General features: G+C 38.8%; 7 protein-coding genes across 7 annotated transcripts; 5 read left to right on the top strand and 2 right to left on the bottom strand.

Moving 5' to 3' along the window:
- Positions 1-804: 804 nt before the first annotated feature.
- KVR01_011795 (uncharacterized protein) lies at positions 805-1,730 on the top strand (the record flags this gene model as incomplete). Its single annotated transcript, XM_044782179.1, has 1 exon — positions 805-1,730. The coding sequence occupies exon 1, from the start codon at positions 846-848 to the stop codon at positions 1,728-1,730; it is 885 nt and encodes a 294-aa protein (XP_044639504.1). The 5' UTR covers positions 805-845.
- Positions 1,731-2,905: 1,175 nt separating this feature from the next.
- Positions 2,906-3,766, top strand: KVR01_011657 (uncharacterized protein; the record flags this gene model as incomplete). The annotated part of the gene is made up of 2 exons (XM_044789401.1): positions 2,906-2,927; positions 2,985-3,766. The coding sequence occupies 2 exons, from the start codon at positions 2,906-2,908 to the stop codon at positions 3,764-3,766; spliced, it is 804 nt and encodes a 267-aa protein (XP_044639366.1).
- Positions 3,767-4,605: 839 nt separating this feature from the next.
- Positions 4,606-5,436, bottom strand: KVR01_011507 (uncharacterized protein; the record flags this gene model as incomplete). The annotated part of the gene is made up of 1 exon (XM_044793970.1): positions 4,606-5,436. The coding sequence occupies one exon, from the start codon at positions 5,434-5,436 to the stop codon at positions 4,606-4,608; it is 831 nt and encodes a 276-aa protein (XP_044639216.1).
- Positions 5,437-7,216: 1,780 nt separating this feature from the next.
- KVR01_011617 (uncharacterized protein) lies at positions 7,217-7,696 on the bottom strand (the record flags this gene model as incomplete). Its single annotated transcript, XM_044790133.1, has 1 exon — positions 7,217-7,696. One exon carries the CDS (start codon positions 7,694-7,696, stop codon positions 7,217-7,219), a length of 480 nt encoding a protein of 159 aa, XP_044639326.1.
- A 3,404-nt stretch (positions 7,697-11,100) lies between these two features.
- KVR01_011781 (uncharacterized protein) lies at positions 11,101-12,396 on the top strand (the record flags this gene model as incomplete). The annotated part of the gene is made up of 4 exons (XM_044791325.1): positions 11,101-11,736; positions 11,847-11,964; positions 12,241-12,266; positions 12,322-12,396. 4 exons carry the CDS (start codon positions 11,101-11,103, stop codon positions 12,394-12,396), a joined length of 855 nt encoding a protein of 284 aa, XP_044639490.1.
- A 2,369-nt stretch (positions 12,397-14,765) lies between these two features.
- On the top strand, positions 14,766-16,368 carry KVR01_011569 (uncharacterized protein; the record flags this gene model as incomplete). Its single annotated transcript, XM_044792107.1, has 6 exons — positions 14,766-14,968; positions 15,071-15,136; positions 15,211-15,479; positions 15,661-15,697; positions 15,768-15,860; positions 16,299-16,368. The coding sequence occupies 6 exons, from the start codon at positions 14,766-14,768 to the stop codon at positions 16,366-16,368; spliced, it is 738 nt and encodes a 245-aa protein (XP_044639278.1).
- A 990-nt stretch (positions 16,369-17,358) lies between these two features.
- On the top strand, positions 17,359-19,368 carry KVR01_011749 (uncharacterized protein; the record flags this gene model as incomplete). Its single annotated transcript, XM_044782977.1, has 3 exons — positions 17,359-17,663; positions 17,726-17,880; positions 18,083-19,368. 3 exons carry the CDS (start codon positions 17,359-17,361, stop codon positions 19,366-19,368), a joined length of 1,746 nt encoding a protein of 581 aa, XP_044639458.1.
- Between the last annotated feature and the right edge of the window lie 5,567 nt (positions 19,369-24,935).

Below are 24,935 nucleotides of genomic sequence, written 5' to 3'. Positions count from 1 at the left end.
TCGAGGCGGTCCCAGAAGGTGTGGAATTATCTCGGAACCTTGCCTGCAATTCTGATTCTTGCATGACCGCATCATGCCAATCAGCACTTCCCCACAGACTCCGATCTTGGACGCGCGGATGTATAATAAGGCGGAAGATACTCGATGAGTGCTTGAATGTAGAATGAGGTAGGCAGCCTTAATACACTAGCTCGAACAGACTAGGCAGGGCCCAACAACATGGCTACGGGTAGAATGCACTTGTTTGCGGAAGGAGGTTGGGAACCCAACGTGAAAAGCCTTGCCTGCTGGAGTTACTTCTATTCCGCATACCCATACCGTGCGTTAGTAGATGGTTTCGCTTCTATTCCCTATACGTCCGAGGACATACATGGCGCCTTCATACCGTGGTAAACGCTCAAGACCCAATACTTAAATACCTCAGGCTTATGCTACTAGGGTAGGTACTTAGTACTGTTCAAGTTGTTCCGGTTGTATTCCCATCTCTGTTCAAATGTCTGATAGCTGCACCGAAACATCAAATATATACCTGAGTGCAGCCGCTAACATCAATTGACTACAGTCCGATGGTGGAAAGCCGCGAGCGGCACGGGGAAGCCAGAGGGGTTAGACAAACAAGAAGAGTAAACAGTTTACCAAACCTTGCGAGCTTACGCTCGGTGTGAAAATGCATTTTCAATCCTCGACATTGACTTGCAACAAGCACTACTAAGCTCGGCTGATTACATCATACCGTTATTGGCACTCCGCATTCCATATCGACCTCAGGCCGTATCTCCGCCCAATTCACCCCGGTATCTAAGCGTCAAACACAATTATTTACAAGAACAATCAAAATAGCAACCATGCCTCTCTGCACCCTCCACCTCATCGCCTTAGACCCTACTCAGCCCAGGGCGCAGCAGTCGTTTCTCTCAGCGCTCAAGGCCACTACAATCTCGCCCCTCGTCCTGTCCCGCGTGATACGGTGGATCATCCTGCCCTCGACATTATCCACCGAGCACCTGCTCGCCCGCAACGCCCGCTGGGACTTCCTCCTCATCCTGGAAGGCCCGGCTGCCCCGCTACCACCGTCGTTGCAACCACACATCCGGCTCACATGGAGCATAACCGCTGGCGTGCCGTCCCGCCTGACCCAGGACTTTGCCGCCAGGAACCGCAAGATGCTGCAGGCCGTGCCGCCGGGGGGCACCAAGGCCGCCAACGACGCCGCCCTGGGGACCACGGAGGAGACCACCACCACCCCCACCACGCCGCCGTCCTCGTCCTCCCCACCCCCCTCCGCACAGAGCCTCGAGCTCTCGTCCGGCCTCAGAGACTGGATCCGGGGTTTCGTGGCGGGCGGGGGCGAAGAGGCGCGGGGCGCCGTGTCGATGCTCAACCTGCTCTCCTTCCGGCCGGGCAGGAAGGGGTCGTACCTCGAGTACGGCAGGGCGTTTGCCTCGTCCGTTGGGGCCTCGCACGGCGGGGACGCCAAGATCGTCGGCGGGGTCACGCACACCAACGGGTCACCGCGGGGGCAGAACGCACGGGACGGGGAGGGCTGGGATGAGATCGCGCTCGCGCACTACCCTAGTACTCTGCATTTTGCGGCGATGCTGAGTGACCCCAGGTATCAGGAGGTTAACCATAAGTACAGGTTGCCGGCGCTGAGGGACACGGCGATCTTGATGACGAGCGAGGTTGCGTGTGGGCTGGAGGGGGAGGGACTGCTGGAGGCGAGATTGTAGGGGGTACTAGTAGACTCAGGGTGACATATCGTGCATGTGAAGAGAAAAAGAAAACAAAAATCGTGGCTTGAAGCCTTGCAAAACAAATTTTGCGGTATTTATATAAACAAGGATACAGTGAATTTTGTACCAATGGGGGGGCATTTATCCTGTTGCCGATTTAGTAGAGGAACTTGAAAGCCTATCCGATCTATGCGCAGATTAGGCGTCAGTTTGCTGATTATATAGCCATCTAAGGCGGAAAGCCCCCTATGCTGCCTACAAGAAAGGGGCTCCGAAATGTTGATCTCCTTTTTGAATTTATTTTTTCGGCGGCCTAATCCTTGAGCTTGATTTATAACTATCTCGATGACCTTCTCATTAACGATCAACCCAAATGTGACCATTGCACGAGATGTAAAGCTTGATGGATTCCAGATCATCGTACGAATGACGCGAATTGTCTCTGAAGGGATTAGGGATAATTGCTGAGAGGATACAGAAGAGCTTAGACAACGCAGCAAAAGCATTCGTATTCAGATCGGACTAGTAGATCTTAACCAGCCATTTAAGCCACGGCTTCCAGATCATGCATCATATTGGCCTCGTGCACCAAGCCATGTGTCACCCTTCGGGTGCCGGCTAGAGGATGGATCGTTCTCTTACCCTCAATGCTTGCTTAGACCAAAATTGTGTGTATTGTATGTAAAAACATTCATCAAAACGTTCAAGCGAATTATAATGACCCGAGATCACTGTAGAGGGCGCTTTTCGAATGTATAAATTGTTTCCTTAAAAGGGGCACTGCCTCGTTCAATGTTTCTCCGCTCCCTACCTAGGTATCTCTGATCGCCGGCCTTTGTCAATTCCACACACTCGATGGAGGAACAAGTCCCGATGGTCGAAACATATCCATTCATATCCATGACTTAACATGACTCTCAATCTCCACATGCACCCCCCTTTGTGAAAGACAATGTACAAGACAAGTCACCCCCTTCAGAACTTACCCAACATCTATAATTGCAGTCTTTACATATAAAATAAAGGCCAACTCCCAGCTGTTGAGAGTGTCAACCATGATCTTGTGTGTCAATATAGAGTATTGAGCTCGGTAACCGGGACTACCGCGACTAAATCAATATCCCTCTTTATTATTACAGCCAAATTTGCCACTTCCAAAGTTCTCAATTACTATGGCAGCCGTTGTACTCAGAGGTAGGTGAATGCTCCCAGCCTGCTCTCATAATTATTCGGCGGGACTAACAAGAACAGCCGCTTCTATTGGGAGCGGAAGCGGCGCGGGGGACATTGACATCGTGAGCATCGCAGAAGCCAGCACCAAGCTAGCGGAGATAGCATGTCAAGAGGCCGAGAAGCTCAAAGAGCAGGCTCGAAATGACGACAATGAATCCAGCATCCGCAAGCATTTCCTCGACAATGCTATCAGCTCCATTCGCACAGCAACGTTTGACCAGTACAACATCGTCGTCTGCACCGACTACGAACAAGATGACTTCCAGGACGTGCAGGGGCAGATCTTGCTCTTGAGACCGATAGATGTGGAGGTCAAGAAGGACGTGGTTGTCAATTGCAAGATATACATCTTCGACACGGGCACGTACATCCGCCATGGCAAGAGGGAGAGGGAGGATTGGAGTTGGTGGGGCGAGAGCAAGATAAAGTCCGACCCTGTTTCAATGCAGGTCTACTTTGAGAATGCTCAGCCCAAGAAGAATGCGGAGGATATCAACTTCCTGATGAGCAAAGGAGGTGACCAGAACGCTGGCGCAGATGCAAATGCGGCTGCGAAGCAAGTTGAAGAGGACGCCAAGGCAGGAAATGAGGATGCGCTTAAGATTGAAGCAGACCAGAAGGCTGAAGGGGGCCATCAGACTGAGAATAAAGCCAAGAAGGAAAAGCAAGAAGATGATGCAGAGGAGCTGTCTGATGATGTGGAGGAGGCATCTGATGACGTGGACGAGGAATCTGACGACGTGGAGGAAAAGGGGTCAGAGGACGAGGACGCGCAGTCCGACGACATCGAGGAAAAGTGAGGAGTATTGCAATTAGGATTGATGTTTCTGTATAGTTTGAGAGTGAAATATAATTGGTTGCAGTATTCCCAACATTTGAACCAAGGGATCTCGCAAAGATAACCGGATTGACTGCTTCGTGTGAGGCTCGATAGCACCCTCATGCTGAACTTTATCACCACTCAAAGAACGGAACACAGCTCTATATGAATTATAAGATGCAAATAATAGGCTTTTTATTATCATTCCAACTTGTCTCTTCAAGGGGCAATGCTTCTTATGAGGGCCAAACCGTTATCACCCAATGCTCTTTAGAATTTGACCGCTAAATGATCACCCCAATAAGAAAGGGATCTTAACAACATCCATGGATCCTACTTCATCCGCTATTCAACAATGATAGTGACCAAGTCTTCATTAGGAGTTTGAAGTAGACATGTGTTGAAACAAGCCGAGTTTCAAAAAAGGGAGACAATTGTTAGTTGACGGTACTTCTACTTTTCATGTCTGAACACCCTGGATCTCAGCTCAGCAGTGGATTTGACTTCGACCAGAGATGAGGGATCTACAGTTGATACAAGTAAATGTACAGTGTTCTATAGCAGTAGACATACTTACTTACTGGCCTCGGGTTCGTAAAATAACCTCGAATCAACCCAGTCACGGGAGACAGCGACCACACAGAGCTTCCTGATAACCATGTATATGTATATATTTAACAAATCTCTAGATTCAGCCTTAACACATGCACCCCAAACCACTTCAAAAAAAGAAAAAGACAAGACAAACCCCTTTTCTACCAGCACACCCCGGGACGCGTTCACACCTCATTCGCAACATCCTCTTCCTTCCAATTCATATCACTTCTTAGACCCAATCTTTTTGACTGGAGCACTAGTCTGGGCCGGAGCAGTGGTCTTGACCGGAGCAGTGGTCTTGACCGGAGCAGTGGTCTTGACCGGAGCACTCGTCTTCACTGGAGCACTGGTCTTGACTGGCGCGGCAGTCTTAACTGGGGCGGCACTCTTTACCTGCCTGGCGCTATTTTGTGAGGAAGAACCCTGCTGTTCCCTGCCGAACCGCCTGAAGTTTTTCATTGCCTCCTCTGGAGTGTCCCACATGTACTCCTGAAGGGTCACCTCCCTCATCCCCTTACCCATGGCCTTGATCTTGCCCCACTCGCTGGTCTCGCCCTCAGGAAGCTGGCTCTGGAAGATGAAGATGGGCGTCCACCTGTACGCCGGGATAAATCTCGCGTTGACGACACCGGCGTGGGTCCGGCCGGCGCGGAAGAAGTCCCTGCAGTTGTGGCCGGCGTATCTGTCGTGGCACGGCTCCAGGGAGACAAACATCGCCTGCACGGTGGCGGAGTTGTTGTTGTCGATCATAGTTTGCGCGATGCGCGCCACAAGGTTTTCTTCGGCGTGGGCACCCGTGCCCGTCCGCCGGCTGGTGGACCCGGTCTCCTGGACCTCCGTGATGCCGGGCAGCTCAGCGATGCGGGCTAGCAACTCGCAGGCCGAGGCGGCCTGCAGGCGACTGGGGAGGATGCCGGCGTAGAGTTGATGGATCCTGATAGTGTCATCGTAGCTGAGCTGGACGGGGTTTCCATCCAGATCGGTGAAGTGGGCACGGGATGGCTCCAGGGGCGCATGGCCGGGGATTGCAACGAGAATGAATTGGGTAGCCATTTTGACAAAGGTGACTGTAGAGGGTTGAATATATAGTGTTGACAATTGAACAGTGAAGCAAAGAGATGATTAGATTGTCTGAGATGACTGTTTAATATGATTCTTCAACTATGACTCCCTCGAAAACCGGCGGCCCTTTTATTTATCAAGTTTCCCTTCATTTCATTATTGATTGAAGTGAGGATTTCTCCAGTCTCGTGCTCCCAGGATTTTCCCATTCTGCCACAGTGAAATATTATTTTGTGTCCTTCCTTATAGTAACACCCGTTCTGGCGTCCAAGTGGGCTTAATTTGGCCGATCTGGGTCGGTCGGCTTTGCTGACGACCTTCAGAAAAGGTCAAGAAGCTCGTTTGTATGCATCCTCTTCAACAAGCCGAAACTGCGAAAAGCGAATCCCCCTGAAAGACCTTATGGCCTAGTCTAGCATCTATTGGCGACCTTGGAACGCCTCTCCGTGGATCACTTGCTCGAATATGGCATGGGCCCCCAAGGTCGAGGCGGTGGCTGAGACAAACTGCCCCCGCCCCCACACCCACTCAGGTGGTTCACATCGTGGGTTGAGGATATTTGTGCGCAGTCAGACCCATGACATAAATAGATCGCTCTCCGACTAGTGTCCCCCAAATAAGTAGTTTGGTGACTGTTACGCACGCCAATATTCTCCGCCGAACGGCCTGGTCTTTCTACTCTAGCTGATATACAGTACCTGGTTTCGCTGCTATTCCGCACACATCCGAAGACATACATGGCGCCTGCATACAGTGGCAAACGCTCAAGACCTAGGCTTTTAAAACAAGCAGTGTAGATAAAAGTGGTAAAAACACAATATGTAGGATTTGCAGTAACCCAAGGTTCGAATGTATCAAATGGAAGTCACAGTCCTAAAAGACTTCGGCGATGCGACTTTTTCCCTGCGGGCACCCATCTCTGCCCTGTTTCGAACCTCGTATCATTCTCTGAATCAAAAGAGGAGACGATCCGCTGACCTCTCGTTAGACCGTGGGATTTCTTCTGATTTCCCGAATCGTATACTAGTATCTGTCAGCTTTGGAGAATGCCAAAGGAATCGCTTAAAAGTTTCAAGGGCGGGGCCGGTGGGCCAAACACATTTTTGGTACTATCCGTCAGCTTACAATATCAAGCCTTGTGATAGAGTTCTAGGTGCACTTTCCGATAGGCCGGCCACTAAAGAAAAAACGAGCCCTGAATTGGCCGCATCGGCGGGCCCGAAGCTCCTTTACACCTTTTCTTTTACACTCCATCCATTCTCTTGGCAAAGCAAATTGAGGCAGGAAGAGGTATTCTTAGATCTTACCTAGGTAGACATCTATGTTGTGGAGGCGATAGCCCATGAATGCACTTCCTACGTTTTTTCTTCCAAACGTTTCAAATTTATTATGAGAAGCTGTATGTCAATAGCCACACTGAAGTAGCTATCACAGCGAAACAGCTCACCAAGGCGAAGCGACCACGATGAAATAGCAACAGTAAATGACCCCAGTGAAACAGATCAACGCAACATGGAGCGCGAGCAGTTACGACATCCTTAATAAACTATTCTGAAGTGTTCGAGCTTTCTAAGGATACCAGAGGTGTCTCCTCGGGTTTCACTTGGTCTACCTTATATCTTGCTGTAACCCTTAGTAAAAATCGTTCAGCAGGCCAACTAAAAGACGCTCCTATTTCGAGTGGATCATGCACGCTGACCGCAGCGAAGTCATAGCGCCTCAGAAACTGCATCCTCGATCAGCGACGGGATCTCAGAAATGATGCAGAGATTCAAGTGAGCCAACGAGCACTTACTTCAACAATGAACTTGTTCACCTCGTTTAGCGCCAGCTGGCGCCCAAGACACTTGAATTTGCCATGGCCAAAGGTCAGGTCCAGCATGGCGGCCATGTCCCTGGCGCGTGAGCTGCTGGCATTCAGCCACCTCTCAGGAAGAAACATGTTGGCATCCGCGCCCCAGTATGCCTTGTCGCGGAGTATGCCGTATATGTTCTGGCCGACCTGTGTTCCGGCAGGCAGGAAATATCCTGCGACTGTGCGGCCGCCCGCGGGCACCTCCTTGTACGCCAGAGCGGTCAGAGGCGGATACAGACGCATGGCCTCGTTGAGAACGGCCTGCAAGTATGGAAGCGTGCGGCACTCTTCGAAGGTCGCGGGAGTCGAGAGTGCGCCCTCGGAACTTGCGGCGTCAATCTCATCTACAAGACGGCGGTATGCGTCCGGGCGGCTTAGCAGGCACGCTGTCGTCATCCGAATGCTTGACCCGATAGTGTCGGTACCGGCAACGCTGACACGTATGAGCTAGGTGTTTTGCGAAGGGCTGAGGCTCGACTTACATCTGTACTATGGACTCTTGGATCAGCTCGTCGCGGGTCAGGCCGGCCTTGATGAAGGCTTGGAGCATATCCCTTTTGGGCTCGGCCCACGGCTGTAGACGCTGGTCGATTATTTCGGTCGAAACGCTGGACCCCTGGTCAGCTCATGACGCAAAAGCCCGCCCCCGGCTCTGCCTCGAGGCTCATGAAGGGGTCTAAAGCGCACCTGATGATCCTGCCAAAGCCGTAGACATCGGCATCGCTGGGCATGAGCAGCCTGAGCGGCCATTTCTGGAGAAGACTAATCATCCACGGCTGGCAGGCCAGTGTGACGGCGTAGATGAAAAACTTCCCGTTGACCGTGACGAAGCGGTAGAGGTCCTCTCCCTCGTCCAGATAGCCGAAGTGCTGTCCCATTGCGACGTCGCCAATCACATCTAGAGGAAAATAGTGCGAAATGGCGTTCAGGTCCATCACGCGGCTGCTTTCAGCGAGAGTCGCGACATACTTCCTCTCAATGAGATCCCAAAGCCGCGTGAGCTGCCTGTCTATGTAGACATCATAGCCATCGTTCTCGCGGCCAACATACTGGCAAAAATGTCAGCTATACATCTCACGGGGCCCCTCGGGATGGGTCTAAAACGTTGATGCGATCGCAGAAGGCTGGTAACTAACCCCCGGGGCCAACCTTGCACGGTGGGTTTTATGGTACGCATCATTTTGGATGCTGAAGATGTTATCTCTGTTGGGAATGAACCTGAATGCAGTGAAAAATGGACCTCGCTTAAACTCGCTTCGGAGTCCGTTGATGTAGCGGAATGCGTCATGGTCGGTGATCATGACTTCTCTGGGAGAGACGTGTACTAGAGGTCCTGTGTTCTATGTGAGCTTCTGTGTTTACACCTAACAGGGGCGAGTCCCGTCCCTTGCACAAATTGCTGGCTCCATTGTGTGATTTTTTGTGTAAGACGGGAATCATACCGTATTGATCCGAAAGTTCAGTGAAGTAAAAGGCTGACTTCTGGTTGAATATCTGTCTCATCAAGACCAACGTTGAGATCGAGTTGAGGAAGGGCCCTGGAATGTGCCGTAGGCGCCACCACGTGACAAAGTCGCGCACCAAATATGCAATGACCAGTAAACCCAGAAAGACTGATGTCAGTGCCCATGGCGAGAATGCCTGCAATTGCTGGTGTACAGCTAGTAAGAACGTCATGTTGCAGAGAATCCCTGGCCTGCAGAATGTTTCCACGGTGCTTGCAAGTCTGTCATAGGAAGAACTCTCAGTGGAATCCAGTGACCTGTATGATGATTATTAATGGTTTCGTACGTTCAGGTGATGTCGGTGTTAACGCTGATCGAGACTAACACCGTAAAGAAAACCGTAAAGCGGCAAAGGTACAACCATAGAGATATATCCTAACATCCTATTTTATAATAATAATATATATATTAATAAAACTTAGTATTATAATAGATTTAATTATTAATATTTACTTTAATATATTTAAAGCTATATATTAAATTTGAAAAATAATAGTCTTATTATATAGTTTTTAAAAGTTTAACTTATACTTTATTATATATTTCTAACTTTAATATTACTTAATTAAAATTATATTCTTTAGTTTAAACTTTATATTTATTATTTTTTATAATTAAAAAGTGAAAGTTTTTAAGTGTTTCTTTATTAACTTCTACTTTATAGACTTATTATTATTATTTATATATAAAATACTTAAGATATAGTTATTTTAAAAATTATAGGAGTAAGAGGTATACATCATCCTATTCTAGTGTTAGTAATTACCGATTCTGCTAGCTAGATTACTGTTATTCTTGTGTTCTAAGACTACACGTACGAGAGAAGCTGGTCACATCGATAAACTTCGGCCCAGATGTATGAGAGAAGCTCCTCACATGGATAAACTTTTGCCTAGATGTATGAGAGAAGCTCGCCGCATGCATAGACTTTGATCTTGTCGTCTTCTTCCTAACCTTGGAACCCAAGTGAGCGGCACCATCAACCAGTACAGTACATTCATCGGGCCCCGCGCTTGGAGATGTCACCTACCCCTCACAACTTCGTTTACAAGACCTTTGCCCTGAGGTTGGGTCCGAGGACATGAGCGTAAAATGTGGGTAAATCGCCTGTCAACCAGGCAATCAGACTTGCGACACCAGGGTGAAGTGTTTTGGCAGGGTGACATCGCCAACTTGAAGCGCAGGTCCGGAGGAGTGTAAATCAGGCCTGGTTTACACGCCAGCGCCAACGGATAAACCGGTTGCGAAAACTCTCATGCCAGATCTCATCGGTCGATCTATAGACTTTCACCTTACAACCTTTTTATTCTAGTGCTTCTTGGCAGATGATAAACCCATCCGCAAATATGCTGAGAACCTCTTTCGTGTCGAAATGTCCCCTGACGGTCACAACTGGTTTTTCTTCCCCAACTGTCTGCTCACGTTTCTGCTTATTCGATTAAGCCACGAGTCGTCAATATTTTGTAGATTTGAGAAATATTCTTCAGCATTGTTGCCATACTCCCTTATCCAATTGTTCAAGATGCACTTACCATCCGTGGAATTGACACAGGGCTTTACCTCGCCCGAAGTAGCATTTGGTGCGGTCTTTTTGACCACACTGATGGCAGCCTGCGCATACATTGTATACCAATGCTTCTATCATCCTTTGGCCCATTTCCCCGGACCTTTCCTGGCCAAGCTATCCAGAGGCTGGTATGCCTACAAGGCGAAGAACAGCCTTTGGCACCAAGAACTGATAGCAATGCATGCAAAGTACGGAGCGGCTGTACGACTTGCACCGAATGAGATGTGAGAAATTAGGCGTCTTCTTTTCCTCGTTTCCACTGGCCCCCGCTGACGAAATCTAAAGAAGCATCGCAGACCCGAAAGCTCACAAGGAGATTTACGGTATCGGAAGCCCTTGGCCCCAGATCTTCTGGTTCTGTATTCTAATACCTAGCAGGAGCTGCAAAGTCCAACCTGTTCGTGAAGTCTCCAGCATACTCAGTCATCAAGGGTCACCGGACTTTTGACTTGTCGACAGAGACAAATACGGTTGTGCATGGAGCCCAACGCAGGCTGGTCGCTCGGGCCTATACAATGGACACAATTCGCTCGCTACAGCCCTCAGTGGATTCAGTCATTCTTTCTTTGCAGAAAAAATTTGATGAGCTTGAAAACGAGGTTATCGATCTGGGTTGGTGGATGCAGGCTTTCGCGTTCGGTCAGTTTGTTAACACCCCCACCCCACCCCCCTAAACTTGAGCCCAAGCGAGGTTCTGCAGGATTCAACCCCAAAGGTCTACTTGATTAATGAGAAGGACAGATGTTGTCGGAGCGGTTAGCTTCTCGAGAACCTTTGGCTTTGTGGACACAGGAGCGGACCACGGTATCTTGGCCCGATTGCAACGGTCGATCGCCTCGATCGGCTGGCTGCAGCATGCGCCATGGCTGCTGAACATCCACAATGCGCTGATTCCCATAATTGGCAACTGGGTAGGTCTGAACGACCGCCACGGGAAATTCTTCGACATGTCAGAGGAAGAGGTAGAGTCGTGGAAGCAGAGGGGACGGACCGAGAAGGACATGGTAGGCTTGCTTGTTGACGTGCAGCGGACCAAACCCGAGTTGAACGACAAGAACATCAAGTACATGATGAGCACGAACATCTTCGCCGGCTCAGACACCACCTCAACCTCCCTTCGGGGCACCATGCTGCACCTGCTCCGCAATCCCGACAAGATGAGATGCCTGATGGAGGAGCTGGAGGGAAAGAAGGCTAGGGGGGAACTCAGCGACCCCCCTACGTATGAAGAGACCTTGGAATGTCCCTATCTACAAGCTGCGATGTACGAGGGTGTCCGTCTGTACCCAGCCATCGGCTCCCCGTTGGCTAGGGTTGTGCCGGAGGGTGGTATGGATGTTGACGGCCGCTTCGCCCCGGAAGGAGTAAGTCACGCTTGGCTAAGTCGCTTCTTCTTTTCTTTTTTATCTCTCGTTCCCTATTCCGACTAAATTGAACGAGATTACAAGAGAAATTGCTGACGAATTCGCCATAGACGATTGTAGGCTCAAGTGCATACATTATCAACCGGCTGCCACAGGTTTGGGGCCCCGATGCGAACGAATTCAGGCCCGAGAGATGGCTTGATTCCAAAGAGAACGTTTCCGCACTGAGTGAGTAGAGCACCGGTCTCCTGACCACGTCACACCTTATTCCTAGATGAAAGGTTCCAGACCCGCTGACAAATGACTTGTAAAACAGAGAGTTTCTTCTGTGAGCTACCAAATCGCTATTTAACGAGATGTTGCTAACATAGGTCCGGCCTATGGGCCGGACTAATTAAGTCAGCTTTGGCGGCGGGTCTCGAACATGCATAGGCAGAAGTAAGCTACTCCAGACTCCTGTTCCCAGATCTGTCCATGTGTCCTGACGCACGAAACCGCTTCTAGATTTGAGCTGGCTGGAAATGTCCAAGGTAAGCGCTGTCGGCACCAGCGAGGTTATTATGTTCATGACTGACAGCCTTTGAGATGATCCCCTGGCTACTCCTCCGTTACAACTTGACCCAGGTGGATGGAGATAAAGTGTACGAGGAATATGGGTGAGTGAAACCTCATGCATCTTTGGATGGCACAATTGCTTAAACTTAATCCAGGTTCCTCGTTTTCATACGAGAACTAAAAGTGGTATTGGAAAGGCGAGCTCAAATCTCACCACCCCTTGTTCATGTGTGAAATTTTGGAAGTTTTTTTTTTCATGTCAGTATGAGATGCAAAGACTGTGTTTATGGAGATTCTGGCCATGAATGAGATTCTGTGGTGATGAATGGGATTGAGGTTAGGTCTTTCGTAAACAGATTGCGGACTGATAAGCTTCCATCATTTTGACTACTTTTGCCAGCTCTGTGCTTGGTGTGGTGAACTTAACTACCACCTTGTCGTCATGGTGCCTCCCTTGAAGGCGCGGATCTCGCTGTATTCAGGACTCTTGCAAATACTGTGTGGAAGTGTCAGGCTGTAAGAATCCGTGAAAGTCCTCTACCACGCACACTCCTAGCATTTTTTTGATTCATAGATAAGTTAGCTCCATGCTGAGTGAGCAGTGATACGAGGCGGGTGAGCAGCATGCAAGCATTACAAAAACAAGATACTCGCAAAACAAGAGATAACTAAACAATAGCCTTCCTTTGTTTCCCAAGCCAATAAGACCCCTTCCCTTATCCTAGTGATGATGACACTATTGCAGCTTATGAGAGACGGAAAATGGGGGACGGAAAGAAGGGGACGGAAAGTGGGGGACAGAAAGTATGGAGAAAGCTAGTTCGGGAACCAGTTACTCGAGTAATAATTAGAACCTTGGAAAGCAGCCAAACAGCCTTTTGCGTCCACCCACATGATACAATCAACCAAGCCTGCTGCCCAGCCTAAAGCTTTGTACCTCATTTAAAAGGCTCTCTATTTCCCTACTATAGAGTGCCTCTTCGCGGGCCCAGAGTAAGGCAATCTTGAAGCGAGGTGGCTTTTTATCCCTGTCTAGGAGGGGATACTTGTAGGCTCTAGTATCCTTTTCAGGGGATGTTGTACGGGGTCGGCCAACCGAAAAAGTCGGGTGTACCGACATTGACTGCCGAAGGGCTGGGACTAAGTAGAGTTTGCTTCAGAGGAAAAACAACAGACTTTCCTGCCCCGAATCGGGGTATCTTGGGGTTTGCCGCGGAAGAATCCTGAAAGGAAGCCGGATACTACACAAAACGCTGTTCGGTGACCTCTAGAGCTCACCACCACAAGTGGCTTTTGTGAGAAAGTTCGTCGAAGCGCGACCTTGTATGTGCAGCCAACCCATGACAGAGAATAGAACCTGCTTGAAGGTTTGGTTCCCCTGCGGAGGTGTAGTACATTCATCTTGTGAGACAGGTAACGTTGGTTGGCTGTGATTTCAAGTCAAGAACTTCGGAGCCTCATGTGGCACCGACCCCTAACTTTCGGTCCGTGAAGGCTCACCCTCACCATGTCTGCAGGGGCATTGAGGCGCCGCCGGAAACGCCCCTGAAATTTTCTGAGATCTCGCATAACATTTAGATCTTCTCTTCTAAGCTTCCTGCTAGAAGATGTGGCATCATTATTACGAAGTCCGCGTCTACGCTAGGCGGATCTCTCCGCCTTAGCACGTCCGATTGACTTTCTTGCGTTGTAACAAGAATCTTAGATCCAAACTAAATAGTCAAAGCGTGGCTGATTGATCCCCACAGGGTGTAAGGGACTTTGAGAACAAGGTTGCTCGGAAATCTACAGAGAATGGGAATTGCGGTGGTTGTATTAGCAAGGTTACTAGTCTACGGGCGTTCTCGGACTTGCCCTTTTAGGCCACTCGGGACGCGCACGGGTTATCAACTTCATCCCTTACTAAAATTAAATGTATGAAGCTATTTAAATCGTTAGATGAAATTTATATTAAAGATATTTAATAATATTAATACGTAATTCTTTAATTAAATAAGTATAATTATATATATTTAAAGGATCTATACTTTAAAATACTAATAATATATAATAATATTATATATAATAATTATAAAATATATTATAAAACGAAATATTAATATTTCTACTTTAAAAATATATATAAATTAAAAATTAATTAAATTACTTTTTAAAATTTTAAAAGGTTTATAATAATAATATTACTTTTTATAATAATCAAATAATAACCTTTATAATAAATAAGTATAATTATATATATTATTTATAAACTACTTACTTAAGGATATAATTTCTATAATAAATATAAGATTCATAGCCTTAAAACTCTCTACTCTTAAAACTTTATCGGATCGGGAGTAAACAGATCTTTGCTTCTGCTAAATCGAGCCTCGAGCCTCGCCTCTTATATATACCTGCATTTGCGCCACTTTATCACCACCTAATCAGTGTATACGGCTGCAATAGCAACGATGGCAGCAACTGTTAGTTCTATGATGGAGGCTTTCGGACCTGGAGAAGAAGGCCACATCTCCATCTATCCTACTGTGGACACGCCCAAGCCTATCCTAATGCAGCCGCTGACACAGAAAGCGGATGATCACAAACCTTCTTTGGCTGCATCTCTAAAAGGCCAGCAGATGATTATTCCCAGTTTCAATGACATCTTTCAAGACTGGGCCAGGAATACCAACAGTGGGTATGAGATGCTGAAACCAGTTCTGGTAAACAACTTCAAGTTGTAGGACCAACCTACCCATCTTGTGTTTCACTGAATCGAGCAATAATAATTTCTCTCCAGGATGATGTCCAACCCAAAGAAGCTCAAGAAGCTGGAGATGGATGATTATGCATTATGCGGCGCAGGGTGCACAACAGCCCCCCCCCCACACTTTCCCAGAAAAGCCCTGGGTGACCTCTCATTTACTAACTGGAGGCCAGAATGTACATGAATGCGGATTTCGCTCCTCTGTGTATCATGACATTTCTCACAGCTTGGCTGTTTTTCTTCGACGACAAGGTGGACCACAAGGATGGTGAGCTTTTCGAGGACGCCGGACAGTTCAGTGCCCTCACACAACAGGCATTGGACTATGCGGCCTACACTCTGGGAGTCAATGACGACTACCAGGAGCCCGAGGGTGGAATTGATGATTTCGTTGGTTTATTTCATGACGTTGGTCAGGCTCTACGCTGTGCTCTTTGTGAAGGTAACTTGGCGCATTCAAGTGTTATTGGTCCCTAGACAAGACTGCTGACTTCGTCTCCAAGAAAAACGGCTATTCTTTCTCGAAGACTTCAGGTTCTACCTTCGTTCTCTAGTTCAAGAACAGATAGACTCGCACAAGGGTAAGATTCGCTCGTTCGAAAACTACATGGCTCTACGACGAGGCACGGTCTGCATGTACACAATTTGCTCTGCGACCGAGTAAGTTCCAAGATTGATCTTGGCTCTTCCCCGGTACTTTGCTAAAGTTCATGCGTTATTCTTCCTGCAGATATGCCTCGGGCGTCCGACTTCCTGACACGGACGTGCTCCCGATTTCGGAGCTAGTCCAGCTTTGGGCGGAGATCCGGGATCTTATGATATTGTAAGCCCCGTATTGGTCGGCTCGTTGTCTCATATCTGACACTTTGGCAGCATCAACGATCTTTACTCTTTCAAAAATGAGATGGTAAATACGACGGCTTCGTGCATCAGACCCTCGGGGAGACATGCTTCTCAATCAAGGCTGACAATGCGCACAAACAGTACTCCGGGAATAACGCGAGTCTGGTAACGCTATGCCTGGACAAAGGCGGAAACTTGGATGAAGCCGTCAAGGAGATTGTTGGTCTGACCATAGGATGCAAGACTCGCTTTGACTGCAAAGCTGCCGAAATCCTGGGCCGATTCCCGCCTGAGCAACGCGGCGATATCAACAGATATCTTGATAGCTTGCGATGTCTTGTTACTGGGTATCATACTTGGTGGTAAGTAACCTCACTAACGAACAAGGTTGGCTCGTACTAAGGTATTATTATTTTAGCCTCACGACCACAAGATACAACCTCGGCCCATATGTCACTGGGGATGGCAGAGTGATTGTAACTATCTGAGCCCGTGGTGAGGAGTGTCCAGATCAGTCAAGCTTTTGAATGAGTGACCTGGATTGTTGGAAAAGAATGTGGAGTAGTACCCCGGTCACCCTGCTATTACTATGTTTGGTTCCTGGCTGCATCGGGTTGGATGGATAGTTAGGATGGGTGGGCGGAAGGCGTTGTGGATCAGACGACCATGCCGTCCGCGACGCCAAGACTGGACACGAGGCATATCGTAGATGTCATTAAATAGAAACAATCTTTCTTAGAGAGCCTGGTTTAGAGGTGGTTAATTCGCCTATCGCAAACACAAGATTTGATATTATATGGAGTATCAGCCGTTTATCAGCCGTTTGTAAGGTGGAATACTTAGTTCCACGGGTTGACATGACCAACGCCGAAGCGAGCGCGGATTCGGGGAACTCGCGGGCCTTTTACTCAGAGTTTACTCCAAGCCTAATCTATACAACCTTAAAACCTATTCTATATATTATAAAAACTTTATATAAAAACTAATAATTTAAAATAAATTAATTAATTAAATAACTTAATAAAGTTATTAATTAAAAAAGTAAAGTTAATATTAATATTATTTATATAATAAACTTTTTTTAAAAAATAATAAAATATTTTTTTAAATATTATATTTTTATATAATATTATTTATATAAATAATTAAATATAATATTTAATAAAAAGTTTTAATTTAAAAATAAAAAATTTAATTTATAATTTAAAATACTTTTATATATATTATTTATTATTTATATTTAAAAGAGTATATATAAAATTAAGTTAGAGTTATTAAACTTAATTATCTACTTAGAAGGTGTTACTTAGTAGTATAATTAACCCTTAAGGAAGAGACCTAGATCCTCACCGCTAGTTCGTTCATTTCTACCTTTTAAAATTCCTGCCGCAGACCTAACTGTTTGGAATCCAACCCAGACTAGCCCACTTGTTCCTCTTTCATCACGGAAATACACCAACTATTAACAAGTAATGAACATGGAACAGTCCGATTTTCGTCGAACACACGGTTGCTGGATTTTCTCTGTTCCGCGCTGGCTTTTCATGTCTAAGATGCCTCCTCGTGGAAACGATTCGAGGGCGGGTGGCGCCAATAGCAGCCGTGCACGGGATTGGCGCTTTTGGCTCATTTTTGCCGGACTCAGTCTCGCGTCTATTCTCGTCTCGATCGAAAGCACTATCGTCGCGACTGCTTTGCCTACAATTTCAGCTGACCTAGGCACTGGCAATGCCTACATCTGGGTGACCAACATCTACTTTCTCACAAGGCGAGTTATTTCCTTGCGGCCCTCCGGGCTCTTTCTGTTCCATGCGATTGGACTTGGCTAACAGACTCCGCCGCCAGCGCCATCTTCCAGCCTCTTTACGGCCAGTTTGCCGATCTGTGGGGACGACGCAAGATCATCCTGCTGGCGATCTTCGTGTTTATGGCCGCCAGCGCGATATGTGGTGCCGCACAGAACACGGCCATGCTGATCATTGGCCGCGGCATCCAGGGCGGTAAGTGTGTTTAAATTTTATCTTACCTGTCTGAATTGTATGCAAACTCGTGGGGGCCACCTCCTGCCTAACACTGGACGGTTTGTCATGGTCTAATGAGAGTTCCCTTCTTGAAACGGGCTCTCGGCAGAGATGGTTCGAAACTGCTCTGTCTGAGATTATGTATTTATGGCGATCTAACAGCTGATTCTGGACTTTGCAGTTGGCGGCGGTGGTATCATCATGCTGGCGAATCTTATCATCTGCGACCTCGTCCCCTTGAGCGAACGCAGTCGCATCGCTGGACTGCTGTTTGCCCTCGTCGGCGTGTCATCATGCTTCGGACCCCTGATCGGCGGAGCTCTTGCCGGTGCTGGGCATTGGCGTTTCGCGTTTTATTTTAATGTCCCCATCGGCGCCATTTCCCTCGCCATTATCTATGTGTACCTTCGTGTTTCCCACCGTGCCAGCATGCCCTGGCAGACAAGTCTACGCCGCATTGATTATGCAGGGACCCTGATACTCGTTGCTTCAACAGTACTGGTTCTATATGCCTTGTCTTATGCTGGCTTTATATACCAGTGGTCCGACCCGCGCATCATTGCATTGCTTGCTGTGGGATTGGTGCTACTACTTGCTTTCGTCGTCTATGAGCACTCACCACGATGTTCCTATCCCTCCGTGCCGCCGATCCTCTTCCAAAACCGGACTTCCAGCATCACATTCTTCATTACCTTCAACCATGCCATAGTGGTTGTTTGGGTCATCTACTTCTTTCCTCTGTTTTTCCAGTCTGTTTTGGGCACTTCGCCGGGCCAGTCTGGCTTGAACCTGCTGGTCCTCGTCCTCACCTGGCCTGTCTTCGCATCGCTGAGTGGTGTGATTACTGCTAAGACAGGCCAGTACAAATTCATTCAACTGTTTGGATTAAGCATTCTTAGCATCGGCGTCGGCTGCTGCTCATTGTTGGATCAGCACTCAACAACAGGAATGTGGGTGGGGTTTTTAATGCTCATTGCAGCTGGTCTTGGCACTGTGTTTCCAGCACTGTTGCCCGCAGTCCAGGCCGAATTATCGGAAGAGGAAACAGCTTCTAGTACGGCGGCCTGGGCACTTTTACGCGGAATAGGTATGATTTGGGGCGTCAGTATCCCGGCGGCCATTTTCAACAATCGTATAGAGCAACTAGCTGGGGGCGTGGATGATCCTATCTACCGTAAAGCTCTGACGGGCGGAAGGGCCTACGAACATGGCACAGCGGCGTTCTTGAACCAGATCCAAGGCGAAACCAAAGAACAAATAGTGGGTGCGTACGTGGACTCCTTGAAGCTCATGTGGCTAGTTTGTATGGCATTCCCAAGCGTGTCTACACTGGCAGCACTGTTTGAGCGGAGGGTCAAGCTTCGCAAAGAGTTAGTAACGGACTTTGGATTTGAGGAGAAGAGCTCCTCGAAACAAATCGAGGGGGCTGGAGGCAACGAATCACCACATGAGAGTAGCACTGTGTAGGTGGTTGTTCTGATTTCCATGTTTCCTGGGTGGATCTCAGTTTTCGATTTATCTTTCTGATGGTGTGAAAATATGCCAAGCTTCAGAGTGGAAGACTCAATCTCAGAGCCAGCGTCCATACACCCAGCGTTTCCGTCCACATACCCACTATTTTCCGTTAATATACCTAGTACCTATTTTTCTTAGTAACTTCCTTATATTTATAAGTACTTATTAAGTTAGTATTAGAAGACTCTATAGAATAATCTTTTTTATTAATTTTTAATACTTTAAATATAAATTTCTTTACTTTTACCTTTTAATACTTCTTTTACTTTATATACTTTTAAGTATTAACTATCTATTTATATATTAATGAAGTTAAAAATAGAAAGTTATCGTTATTTATATATAATAAAATAATTAAAATATTTTAAAGAATATTAATTTTAATTTATTTAAAAACTTTTAAATATAAAATAAATATAGAATTAATTAATATTAAATATTATAAATAATAAATAAATATTATTAAGTTTTATAATTCTTTTAATAAAATTATTATAATAATTAAAAGATTTATTTTAAAAGAATTAAATATAATAATTAAAAATAAAATATTTAATAATAAGTTAAAGAATATTTAAAAATAATATTTATATTAATAAAGTTATATATTATAAAATATATTAACTTATAATAAATATAAATACTTTTAATCTTTTATAATAACTTTTATCTTTATATTAATATAAATACTATAATTAAAAGTATAATTACTAGATTATATACTTTAAACTATCCTATTAAAAGATTATAATAATTAATTTATAAATTAATAATTCTAATAATATATAAATACCGTATTATTACTAATAGTTTTACTTTTATAATATATGTATTTAAAAATATATATAATACGAGCTTTGTTGAGTGTTCGCTATATAGCTATAGTAAATTAGAAATAATAAGTCTCTAAAAATATTTATAAAAATATTTAAAGTAAATTAAGTAAATTAAATAAATTAAGTAAATTAAATAAATTAAGTAAATTAAGTAAATTAAGTAAAGTAAGTAAAGTAAGTAAAGTAAGTAAAGTAAGTAAAGTAAGTAAAGTAAATAAAGTAAATAAAGTAAATAAAGTAAATAAAGTAAATAAAGTAAATAAAGTAAATAAAGTAAATAAAGTAAATAAAGTAAATAAAGTAAATAAAGTAAATAAAGTAAATAAGTTAAATAAGTTAAATAAGTTAAATAAGTTAAATAAGTTAAATAAGTTAAATAAGTTAAATAAGTTAAATAAGTTAAATAAGTTAAATAAGTTAAATAAGTTAAATAAGTTAAATAAGTTAAATAAATTAAATAAATTAAATAAATTAAATAAATTAAATAAATTAAATAAATTAAATAAATTAAATAAATTAAATAAATTAAATGAATTAAATAAATTAAATAAATTAAATAAATTAAATGAATTAAATAAATTAAATAAATTAAATAAATTAAATAAATTAAATAAATTAAATAAATTAAATAAATTAAATAAATTAAATAAATTAAATAAATTAAATAAATTAAATAAATTAAATAAATTAAATAAATTAAATAAATTAAATAAATTAAATAAATTAAATAAATTAAATAAATTAAATAAATTAAATAAATTAAATAAATTAAATAAATTAAATAAATTAAATAAATTAAATAAATTAAATAAATTAAATAAATTAAATAAATTAAATAAATTAAATAAATTAAATAAATTAAATAAATTAAATAAATTAAATAAATTAAATAAATTAAATAAATTAAATAAATTAAATAAATAAAAGAAATATTTTAAAAATATTAATATTATTTAGATTTATTATATTAAATTATTATTATAAATTATTTATATTTTTAAACTTTATTATTAAACTAAAATTAATTATTAAAGTTTTAAAATAAAATAAAATAAAATATATTCTTTAAAAGTTAATTTAATTAAATTTATTATATAAAACTTTATAATAATTTTATAATTATTTATAATATTATTTATTATAAAATATATTTTATATATTAAATATTAAATTTTATTCATTTAAATTAATATTATTAATTTAATAATATTATTATAAATTATATATTAATTTAATATTAATAAAATTATTTTATAAAATATTAAATTTATTATATAATTTAAATTATTTAAATATTAATTAATTATAATAAATAAAAATAAAGTTATTATTTTTTATTTAAAAGTTTAACTTTATTTATATAAATATTTATTTATTAACTTTATAAATAAAAGTATTTAAAAATAATTATTAAATTTATTATATTAATTAAAATATAAATTTTAAATAAAATAATAATATTTTATTATTATATATAATATTTTAATTTATAATTTTAATAATTAAAAATAAATATTAATATTAAAAATATTTAATATATTTTTAAAAATAAAATTTTATAAATTAAATTTAAAGTATATTAAAATTTATAAAACTTTAAATTTAAGTTTAAAAAATAAAGTATTAATTTTATTAAATATAAAGAAATTAAAATTAAATTAAATTAAATTATAATAAAATAAAATAATTAAATAAAAATTAATTAAAAATTATAATTATAAACTTTTAACTTTTATTAAAAAAATAATTAAATATTATAATAAATAAATAAAAGTAAAATCAAAATTAAAATATAATTAAAGTATTTTTAAATTAAATTATAAATAAATTATAGTAAAAACTTTAATTTTAATTAAAAATTATTAATTAATTTAATAATTAAATTTAAATTTAATTAATTTATTTATATTCCTTTATATTTATTATAAATATTAAATAATAATAAAATATTATATTATTTTATTATTTTTAATTAATTAAAAACTTTATTTATTAATAAAATTATTTTTAATTAAAATATTAATTTATTTAAAATTACTTTTAAGTATATAATTTTAATTTAATTAATATAAATATTCTTAAAGTATTTTAAATTAATATTTTATAATTTATTTAATTTATTTAAATTTTAATTTTATAATAAATATAATAATTAATAATTAATAATTAATAAATTAAAACTTAATTTTATAACTTTTATTAGTTAATAAATAACTATTAATTATTTATAAATATATATAAACTTTTATTTTTAAATAATTAAAATTATAAAAACTATTATTTTTATATTATTTAATTAATTCTTTTAATTTTAATAATTGATTTTATTTTAATAATTAATTTAATAATAATAATAAGTTTATTAATAATTAATTAATAGTTTAATTAAAAGTTTAATTAATTATTTTAATAATTATTTTAATAATTATTTTAATAATTACTTTAATAATTACTTTTATTATTATTAATTTTATATTTTAATTTTATATAATTCTTTTATAATATAAATAATATATTTTAAAAGTTTATTATAAAACTATATAATTAATAAATTTATTATTAATTAATATAAAATTAAAATTTATTTATTATATAACTTTATAATTAATAATAAAATTAAACTATTAAATAAATTAAAATAATATTAATAAATATATAGAAAAAGAAATATTTTTATTAATTTATTTTATTAAATTATAAAAAGATAATAATAAAGAAATTAATAATTAATAATATTTATAATTATTTAAATATATATAATTAAATAAAATAAATTATAATAAAGAAATTTTATTATATTCTTTATAAATTTAAAAATTATTTAATAAAAGTTTTATAAATAAAACTTTATAAATAAAAGTTTTATTAATAATAAAATTATAATTTAATATTAAAATAATATATAAAATAATTTTTATTAAAATATATTTTTAATTTATTTTAAAAGTATTATAATTACCTTTAAAATATAATTAATTTATTTAAATATTTAATTATATTATTTTAAATTATTAATTTATTATTAATTAAATTCTTTTAATATTTAATTATATAATTTAAAGTTATTAATTTATTATTAAAAATTTAATTTTTATTTAAAATTATTAATAAAGTTTAATTTAATAAATATTTTTTTAAAATTATTTTTTTATTTAATAATTAATTAATATTATTAAAAAAATATAATTTTTATAATATATAAGTTAGAATATAACTATATTATATTTATATATAGATAGAAGGAAGGTTTAATAGCTAGAAGGTCTACTTATAGTCTTTAAAGTAAGCTTAAAAATATAGCCTATATACCTATTAACTAATATCAGCTAGCAACTAGCTAGCCACCTCCCTATACTCTATTTATCTATCTATATATAGGTATAGCTATACCCTATTATACCTACTATAATTTTAAAATATAATAATTTTTATAAAGGAATTTCTATATTAAACTTTTAAAGAAAATAATAATTTATTTTATAATTAAAAATAAAATAATTCTTATTATTATTAAAATAATAAAAATATTTAATATAAATAATTTAAAATAATTCTTTTACTTTTTATTAATTCTTTTATATAATTTAAAACTATATTAAATAAAGTTTTAATAATATTATAATTATTATTTAAATAAATAAACTTTTAATTTTAAATAATAAGAATTATTAAATAGATTTTATATATTATTATTATAAAAAAGAAAGAAAAAAGAAATTAAATAAATGATAAAATATAATTTTAATAAATTAATAAATAATTTTATAAAATAGTTTAATTATAAATATAATTATAAATAAAAATAATTAATTATAATATTAATAAATTAATAAATTTTAATTAAAAATTATTAAAATTAATATAATTAAAATATTTATAATAAAAATATTTTAATAATTAATAAATTTTTAAAAGAATTATTATTTATAATAAATAAATAAAAATAAAACTAAAAATAAATTATAATTAAAATATTTTTAAATTAAACTATAAATAAATTAAAATAAAAGTTTTAATTTTTATTTATAAAAATTTATTAATTAAATGTAATAAATTTATTCAATTAAACTTTTATTAAATAATAAAAATAAATATTTTTAATTTTTTAAAGGTCATTATTATTTTAATTATATAATAAAGTTTTATAAAAAATTAAGCTTTAATTTAAAGTTTTGTATAATAAAAGAATATTAAATAAAATAAACTTTTATAATTTTAAAAATATTTATTATTTAAATATTATAAAGTTTTAATAAATAAAGTTTATAAATATAAAAATATATATTAAGTTTATTATATTTTTAAAGAAAATAATAATAATTTTAATATTTCTTTTAAAAGTATATTTTAATATTTATAAAAAAGAAAATTAATAACTTTAAAATATAAAAATTAAAATATTTTTAAATTTTAATAAATATATTATAAATATTTTAATATATTTAATTTTAAAGAAGAATTTAATTTTTAAATTGTAAATAGATATTATTATTATATTATAATTATTATTTAATAAAAGCTTTATAATATATAAAAGAAATTAAAAATTTAATATTAATAAAATAAATAAAGAAATACTTTATTTAAATATTATAAACTTTTATATATTAAAATTAAAATTAAAATTAATTTAAAGTTAATTTAATTTAATTTTAATAAAATAAATATAAAAGTATTTTTTAA

Source organism: Diaporthe batatas, assembly GCF_019321695.1.
Source record: "Diaporthe batatas strain CRI 302-4 chromosome Unknown Contig00016, whole genome shotgun sequence".
NCBI lineage: Eukaryota > Fungi > Ascomycota > Sordariomycetes > Diaporthales > Diaporthaceae > Diaporthe > Diaporthe batatas.
Note: the sequence above shows the minus strand (reverse complement) of the source record. Positions and strands in the feature narration are given on the sequence as shown.